This window comes from Gobius niger (assembly GCF_951799975.1).
Source record: "Gobius niger genome assembly, chromosome: 14".
In the NCBI taxonomy this organism is placed as follows: Eukaryota; Metazoa; Chordata; class Actinopteri; order Gobiiformes; family Gobiidae; genus Gobius; species Gobius niger.
Genome location: NC_136865.1, coordinates 18,112,140 through 18,121,264, shown reverse-complemented (window position 1 = coordinate 18,121,264; position 9,125 = coordinate 18,112,140). Strand labels below are relative to the sequence as shown.

Below are 9,125 nucleotides of genomic sequence, written 5' to 3'. Positions count from 1 at the left end.
AGCGCTACATGTTACTGTTAATACTTTATTAATTTGGACTATTAAAAAAAACAGAGAGATGAGACATTTGTGGATAATATTTCCACCCTACTTTAAAAACAAAAGTCAACTTTTGCCTAATAGGACATTTATTTCAGCTGGTAAACAACATTTATTTGGTGAATAAATTTGCGAATAAACTTGTGAGAAATAGACTAACTGGAACTCTGTGCCTGCCATTAAAAAGTAAAAGAAGAAGAAAAGGAGAGAAAGGGCATTCGACTATGCGTTTTACTCCAATCAGCAATGTTCCCTTTCTTTTCTAGAATTGGCGTTGTTGTATTTTTATTTTGTTTTATCTGGAACGTGCATCCAGTCTGCGTGGCCAAGAGACTTTATACCAAACATAAATACTAAGATCTATCCTCTTTTATTTTGGCTTCTCTGTCCCCGTCGACGCACTAAAACCGAGCAGCGCCTCCGTCTCTCTCGGTGCGCACTGACTTTGAGTGGAAACACAGTGACGTAAGTGCTCTCCATCAATCAGCGCGCGGGCCTGCGTGACAGACAGCGACAGACAGATGTTGGGGCGGGTACTTTATTTCTTTCAGCTCATAATAAGCGACTCCAGACGTGCTCCCCGTGTAGATAATCCGTTTTGAAGACTGCCCGTCGCCTGAGAAATACCCAATAGACAGACGGAGACAGAGCAGCTTACGCGGGGAGGAAAGAGGGAGATGGGTGGCTACTTACCGGTGTTTCTTGAGTTGGTAAAAGTTCGTATTCCGTTATCCTTCCTCTTCTTCAGCCCTTATTTCTGTCCCTTGCGGGGAGAGTCAACTCCTGTGGCAGTCCAGTGGCTTTGGGGATAAATATTTGCCCAGTTTTTCTGATGGAAACTAGACGTAAAAACGCATAGGGAGAGGAAGAAAAAACCTAGATCAAGCTTCTCGTTTAAGTTAACATTTCATAGCCCGTGCCCTTTATAAACACTTTACGGTGCATAATAGTTAGGATGGAGAGTATAGGGCTATTAGTGGGCGCCTCTTGTGGATTCAGAGCCCCTCCCCTTCCCCCAGAAGCCGCTCTAAAAAGGTGGAACGAATCGATCTGCAGTCTCCTTTGTCCCATTAAAGAGGTCACCCCGAAATATCCACGTTTTTCGACAAGTTTGAACCGGAACGCACCCGGTTCTTTTGCGCTTCTCTCAATAGTCAACAAAACGGCACAGAGTTTGGTAAAGTTTTTTTTTTTTTTTTGGGCCAGAGATTGTGTGGAGAGGTTTGAACACAGGTTTGAAACTGGAGAAGGAAATGTTCTCCCTTGTGTTAAAAAAAATAAAAAAAATAAAAAAGTATGGATCACAGGCCAATACAATTTTGGAGTTGAAATGTATGTAGACGTGTCTGCGTAATTTGCCGTCAGCCTTTAAAAAAACGTATTATTATTATTATTATTATTATTATTATTATTATTATTATTATTATTATTATTATTATTATTATTATTATTATTATTAAGTATTATAAGTTGCTTGTTGCTATTTGATGTTGATTCATTTGCGCAAGATTAGCCCATCAATTAGCCTAAATGTTTCTATGTCTCCGCTGCTTTGGATACACGCTCACTGCTCTGCATTGCAAATGGGACCGGACTGCACGAAACGGCGCGCTTTTCTCGAAAACTACTCTCAAATTATCTTAAATGCATCTTGTAAACATGAAGCGATACACTCTTGAGTTTGAGTTCGGGGGGGTGCGCGCGCGCTCCGCTCTCGTTCGCAAACACGCCGCATTAAGGGACGGTGTGGTGACGCCGCGGATGGGGGGACAGGACGGGACAAGCAGCGAATGAAAGGCCGGGGAATGAGGAGCGGATTGACAGGTGGGCTCTGACTGTCAGGGTGACGCGCTCACGCGGAGGGGTGGAGTAAAGAGCCCCGGCCGAAGAGAGGCAGCTGCATGTGTCTGTCGATCAGAGAGAGCTGTCTGAACGGGGAGCGTGCATCTTCAATGTGCGAACGCCTCACGCTGCTGCTGCTGCGGTGCCCCCCGAAATCAACAATCATCAACAACAGAATAGTGAGACCGGGCATGTGCGTGCTCTTGGGATAGCGGGACAGGCTCGGGTGCAGTGTTGGGAGTTTTTTTTTTTTTTTTGTGGGGGGGGAGAGGAAGTGTCCGTGTCGACAACGGTGGAGATGTGAGTATTTACGCTGATCGCTGTAGGCTCTCTGTTTGAGTGATTGACGTGCAACTAAAGCGACTCAAGTGTCATTCTTTTTCTGTTTCCCCCCCTCACGTTTAGAGAGACATCCACCAGGACAGAGAGACAACACGGCTTTTGGACTCGATACTGTTCAGTTTGGCCGCATAAAGAGGCATGAGACTTGCCAGAAAGCGCGGCGAAGCTCTTCTTCTTCTTCTTCTTCGGCACGGGGCTCGTTCGGCAGCTGCCCGTACCTCTGCCCACTCTCCGGGGTTTTCCGCCTGTTTTCCGCCCGTCGACCGAACGATGAGTTACGACAGAAGTTAACGAAGCACTTCCTGTGATAATAACACGTTTGTGCGCCATTCCGAGCGGACATAACTATGATGGACAGGCGTGCGTAAAAGTGTGCGCTTGAAAGAACTTCGCGGGATCTGATTTAGTGACTTTTCTGCTTTACGACGTTTGAAGAAAGTGCGGGCGAGACGACACGGATTTGGTTTCTCCCCTGTCTCGGTTTCCTCTGCTGCTCGTCCACTCGTCGGCTTCCCTGCATGAAAAGTCTAGCGGAAAGTCCTGCAGCAGCATGCCGAGGAGAAAGCAGCAAGCGCCGCGGCGGTCAGCAGGTAAGCGCCCTCAGAGAGCTGCGAACACACGGTTAACTCTGGGTTAACTCTACATTCACGCAGACATGGGTGGTAGTCTCAAAGGGTTAATAATGAACTTATGCCACGACCTCAGATAGCCTTCTAGACAACGTAATTACACCACTACTACTACTACTACTACCACTACTACTTCTGCTGTCACTGCTACTACTACTAATACTACTACTACTGCTACAGCAATGACTATAATTCACATACACATATTTGCCTCTCGTTTCTGAATACACCAACATCAAATTAGAATGGAGCACAAGGCACAAAGTGAACTTACTGCATACCTCTTGATCTCTGACCAAATGCCCACTTTCCTGTTTTAGAGGAGTTTCCACACAAATGGGCCACACTTGTACATGACTGAGGGCATTCATTTTATTTATTGCACTGCAGCTTCTATAACTCTCCTCTATAGTGTTTCTACATCTCTGAAGCGTTAAATTAGTGTTTTGCACTTATCTGCTCTGGCATGTTTGACTGACAGTGGTATTGTTTCATTTACACGGCCAAGCTTCAATGCCAATTCTGCCTGAGAGAAATGAATGCTGCACTTCAGTTTCAGTTCTATAAAGCTGATCCTCAACGAGGTGCCAGCATCCAAGTTCTCCAAACAAAGCTCATCTTATCTCACTTCTACAGGCCAGCATGTTTGATGTGTTGGTGCCAGTAAAAACACTCGCATAAAGAAAGAAGTGGCGTATTTTGAGCTTGTGTTCCGCTCTGGGATTGCCATCCCTGATTTGATGCTTGATTGATCGCCTGTCATGCGACTGCCTTTGATCTATTCATTCCTGATAAACATCAGTAAATCATTCACCATAGAGACACGCATGCGCCCGGCAGCTGGACTCACTCAAAGGACAACTTTTCTCTTTTTTATTTGCCCCCAGTCGAGTGGAAAAAGAAAAGACAAATTGAAAGGAAAAAGTTCTCAAGCAGGGTAAATACTATGCGATTAATTCCCAAAGGGGAGGGACAGGGGGAGCTGGGAGTGTTGGTGCGGAGAGAGATCACACAGAGGATCATCTATTAGGAACAGCCCTCTAACACCACGGGCTGAAGCACTAATGGTCACTGCGGACTCTTAACCTGCCCTTTCAGAATCAGGAAGTGTTGGTAAATCCTCAGTCATTCTATAGACAGGCATCTCTTTGTTGTCTCTTAGCTACAAGCAAGTTGTTAAAACTTTAAAAATCAGCATTATGTACACTTGAATAAAAACAGGTAGATTTTAAAAGATATTTTCACTCATTCACAGGTGCCAATTTGCACCTCATCGATGAGCACAGGATTTTTGTTAGAGCAAGTCAATGTGGTGGACTTCTTTTGCAGACATTTAATTTTTCTCGTTGCTTCTGTGCTGACCCGAATATCACTGTTCTCCTGCTGAAAATGGGGGTGAATCACATGTTTTTGCCTGAATCCATTTGATGTCCCTGAGAGATGTGTGTGATTGACACACATTTCCAAATGACTTGCCTTTGAAGTGTGCGCCGTAATGACCAAAGCCGCATAAAACAGCAGCAGAATGCTAAACAGGCAGTGGAAATGTGAGGTTAAGCAGACTTAATCAAGGTTGTGACGAAAAAGACTTTGAACTCGGTGGGGCTGTAATTTCTAATTGACGCGAGGCTTTAGTGACGGATCGGGAGAAATGTGTTTGAAGAGGCAGAGAGCCGTATCAGTGAAATGAATTGTGCCAGTTCAGTGTGGACACTGGCGAAAATCCTTTACGAAAGACAAAAGTGTGAGTTTCTATGCTCCCACTTCTCCTGGTCAGCTCTGAAGTAGGCCCTTTCTCACTCGTCTTTTGAATGTAGCTAATGCTAATAATGTGTGCTATTTGAAACATATTGAGTCTTTTCTTAGGCACATGAAAACAGAATGCAATATTTCCAATAATCATAATGAATGCTGCACAATAGGAGAAAAAAGATACGATATTATTTGGATATAGATTCGATAACCATAACTATTTTATTGTGATCTTTTATCAAACCATTTTAATACCATACATTTCATTAAAGTTTAACAATAAGCAATTTGTTTTGCTTTTCATCTTATTGTGTTAAAACAAGAATGACATATTGAGAACTAAAACAAGGCTACATTTTTTCCAAATTCGTCATGGCTAAAACTTTTGCATATTTCTAAGTTATGGTGAGTTTTTGTTTTTGGCCGAGTTCTCAGTGATTTTGCTCTCTGTTGTGGTTCCCTGTGAAATTAATATTGCGTTACCTAATAATGCGATGACAATCATTTTCTGATATATTGTGCACCCCCAATCATAAGAAATATTCCCATTACAGTGTAATGCTGATATGTGACTCAATAAAGAAGGGATATATTTCTCTCTGCTTACTCGTCACAACTCAAACCTAAACAAAGACTTACTATAACAAGGCAAAATGATTAATCTGGACCTTTTTTTCATCCTATTGTCACAAAACATTTAAACTCTAAGAGAAAATAGTGTCTCTAGAACACAACCCTGATGCATTTAGTTCACTGTTTTTTTGTTTATCGCAGTACAAATTGTGTAGCCACCGAGATTGCAATCCAAATCGTTTATATTTCGCATGCATATTTCCACTAAAAAGAACTAAAGTGCCTGTTTCTGCCTGACCAAGCCCAGCTCTGAAGTGGCCTCATTCTCACTGCGCTTTTTGAATATTGATTTAATTGTCTGCTTGTGTGACAGACACATACATCACAGGCAGTAATGGTCAATCCGGGCTTGGCAGGCCTTGTCTCTGTATCATTTCCACAGCTATTTGCAGCATCCAAAACCTTTAACACCTTCAAGGATAGCAGTCTACATATGAGCTGCTACTGCTGCCTATAAACCCGCCTGTATTTTTCATAACACATCAGTAGATATTTCCACCAACCCAGATTCGTCAGTAAAACAAAGTGTTGCATGCTCCCCAGTGAGGAAGGTTTCAATGCCTCTTTGTATGCCATTTGAAATAGGCTTTGTTTCATCACTCATGTTGATGATTTTGAGACCCGGTAATGGCGCTGCTCCCTATCTACTTTATGACCAGTGACAATACATCAGTGTTCTTTGGTTTGGAACGGGATTACCGCATCTGTTAGTTTTGGCAGTCGAGTTCAATGCAGTGCAATTTGAGCAGCACGACTTTTGCTGCAGTCATTTGTCGTCATTTTCAATGTTGTATTTTTGTGTGTGTGTGTGTTTGTTTTAGTGCCTTTTGAAGAAGTTTGGGGTATTTTCTACCTTTGCAATTAATGGAAGGTAAACAATGCAATGATATGATGTATTGCAGAAAGGCTCAGATGAGAGAAGCGGTGGAGCATGTTAGGTTAGTAATTGAATTTTGTGCATCTCACATTACAGTTGAGATGGTTGCGGAAGTTTTAAGGTAAAGTTTGTTTGCGTGAACACAGATAGCCTTGTTGGTAAGACTAACAGTGTCGTGGGTTTGAGTCCTGGATCCAACAGTTTGCTGAGTATTTGCCCTATTTCACCCTGCGTTCTCATGTCCAAAAAAAAACCTACCGGCTAAAAAACAGGGGGTGGAAAGTTTGCTTGCAGTTTTTGTGACAAGATTCACTCATATCTAATTAAAGGCTCATCATACACAACCCCCAAAATATGCATTTGCTAAATTAATTTATATGAACAACCACTACTTGTTAGCCACTAGATAGCTTGCTAATTCCAAAACCGTATTCCTTCTAATTGCTTCTTGAAGTAAAACAGGAATACTTAAAGTACCGTAGGTCCCTCATAGTGCATGTAGTCACCACTTGCAAAAACACATTGATTTATAATTTGCAACATTTGGAGGGAACAGCTCATTCATCGGGAAGAAAAGCTCATGGCACCATTCTGTCTGTGTGCAAAAACTATTAAGATCTATACCAACCTTATTTGTAATTCACAGTATGAGTACAAAGGCCATCATTAGTGCTAAAAAGTGCGTTTAAGGACACAAAGTATACATTGTAATGCGGGATGAAAGTCACACATACCGCTTTTTCTCTTCTCCACTTTCTGTGCCAGCCACAAATCATGCACTGTCAGCAGGAGGAATGAATATGTCAACTAATCACTCAACTTTCCACAGAATTGATGGAGTTTCCTATTTATTTCACAGAGAGTTGAAAAGGTCGAGTTGCACAGTTGAGAATTTACTGATTTATCATAGTAGTTGTTTATATTTATACATTTATACAAGGGTGCAGTGCCTTGAGCTGACAATGGGAAAGCGTGTATTGCAATTTTGATACATGGGATACGTTGTTCATAGTGAAGCTTAAATCTTCAGCTGGACTGTTCTCCTATGATGAATACTGCCTGGACGACTGGGAGCCTTCACAAACTATTCATTCACGATACATACTACATTGACAGATCGTTCAATAAAAAACAGATAAACGATACATTTTTGGGCTCGATATTTATCGTCTGTACATTGATTAGCATTTCCTTCCATTCATTCTTTGTAAAACGTAGATCTTTCACTGAAGCACATTGAGTTTCAATATATTTCATGTTAATTGCAGCTTGTGTGGTATTTTAGGATAGGATGATTCACTTTTTGAACAAAGGTTGTCATTTTTATGCCTGAGAGTTGACAGTATCTAGTATCGCTAGAGGCAATAATATCGTTTATCGCGATACTTTCCTGCCTCAATATATCGAACTTCAAATCTGTTATCGTGACAGGCTTAATTCACAGTAACATTTTCATCCGTGTTTGACTATACTGACTTTACTGGTATACGTATGGGTTGAAAGCAGTGCCAGTCATTACAAATTTCAACTCTAGTTATTCCACCAAATGTACAGTGTGAACCCCAACGTCGAGGAGACTGCCCTTGTTTCTTTCTTCTCAGCCCGAATATCCACTTCCCTCTCAATCTTCCGCATGAAATTTCATTTGGCATATTTGATCCCCATCCTGCTCCTCGTCTTCTGCTGTCAGACAGAAAGAGCCGTACCCGTCCTGACAGAATTAGCGCGGGTCACGAGGAAGAAGAAGTGACATGCTGTGATACTGTCAAACCTGACTTTTGGAGATGTGTTCCTTCAAGCCCGGAGACCGTAATTAGTTTGCCTTTGTCTCCGGAGCAGACGCGTGTGATTGGCTCTCCATACATTGCCACCGCTCATTAAAAAGTTTAGCAGCGTAAACAGAAAGCGGAGTCTTGTATCAATAATTTTACTAGCGCTTTTTCAAAAGATCTCGATGGCTTTTTTTCTCCCCCCGCTTAGATCACTTACTTAAGGCGCAGTGACATTAGCAGACTCCTTTACACTGCCACGATTGCCACCTTGATGCAAAAAGTAGTCTCTTAATTACAAGTTGAAGGCAGATGAGGGGGAAGTGGCTCTGCGTCTTCTTCTTCTTCTTCTTTTTCAATGGCATCGTTAGCTGCGGCTCCCTAATTATCCAGGTAGCTGACGGATCAGTGACAGGGCCCCGGCGATTAATGCTGACAAATTCTGCAAAGTGTCAAGTCTGCAAGCTGCCTTTATATAATCAACTTGATGTTAGCCACTTCACGGATCTCCAACCTTGGTGTGTTTCTGTGTAAACTTGACAAATTCTTGTGGTTTCCAATGGTTAAAACATAGTAAAGTAGGAAATGAAGAATCAGTAGGTGTTTTTGAGAAATGGAAAGTGTTTAATATGATGCTGGCAAAGATTCCCTTGGTTTGATTTGGCGAACATTTGGTTGCAAGTTGCAGTGGCAGAGTGTTTAGCTCTTCTTTCTCTGAAGAAGACTTTGGTTATGTATTTGGTTAATCTAAAAATCCTTACGTGAATTAAGGTGTGAGATTTGTCACCTTAGGCCCATAGATTGCTGGGTTGTCATCAGCAACACCCAAATAAAAAAAAAACTCACTCATTTACTCTAATAGTGTTTTCTACTTAGCCATGGCTCTTTCCTAAAGGAACAGTCCACCGTTTTTCCACAATGAAATATGTTCTTACCTAAGCTTAGACGAGTTGATGCGTACCTATCCGGTCTTTGTGTGTGTGCTCAGTCAAGAAGAAGAAGATATTCGGACGTCGAAGTGCTTGCTTACAATATGGTACTCCTTTTTATCCGCTTACAAAATCGACATGTGTGTAACTATACTTGGATCGTGTAACAACTCAAGTAACTGTATTTAAAAAGGAAAAACGTAAGAGCTTGGTCACTTCTAACTCCACCCCCGTTTGGGTCCATAGGAATATACTGAAAGAAGCTAAATGCTAACATCATCTTTAGTCTTTTTGCATGACTGAGTGTACGCGT

At 42.0% G+C, this 9,125-nt stretch overlaps 1 protein-coding gene across 1 annotated transcript in view; it reads left to right on the top strand.

The window, feature by feature from the left end:
* The first annotated feature begins 1,747 nt into the window (after positions 1-1,747).
* LOC306974387 (teashirt homolog 1-like) overlaps positions 1,748-9,125 on the top strand; it is a 31,981-nt gene continuing 24,603 nt past the window's right edge. The window contains exons 1-2 of the mRNA XM_079571618.1: positions 1,748-2,181; positions 2,287-2,813. Coding sequence (XP_079427744.1) covers positions 2,774-2,813 — 40 coding nt within the window. The 5' untranslated portion in view covers positions 1,748-2,181; positions 2,287-2,773. The remainder of the gene's footprint in view (positions 2,182-2,286; positions 2,814-9,125) is intronic.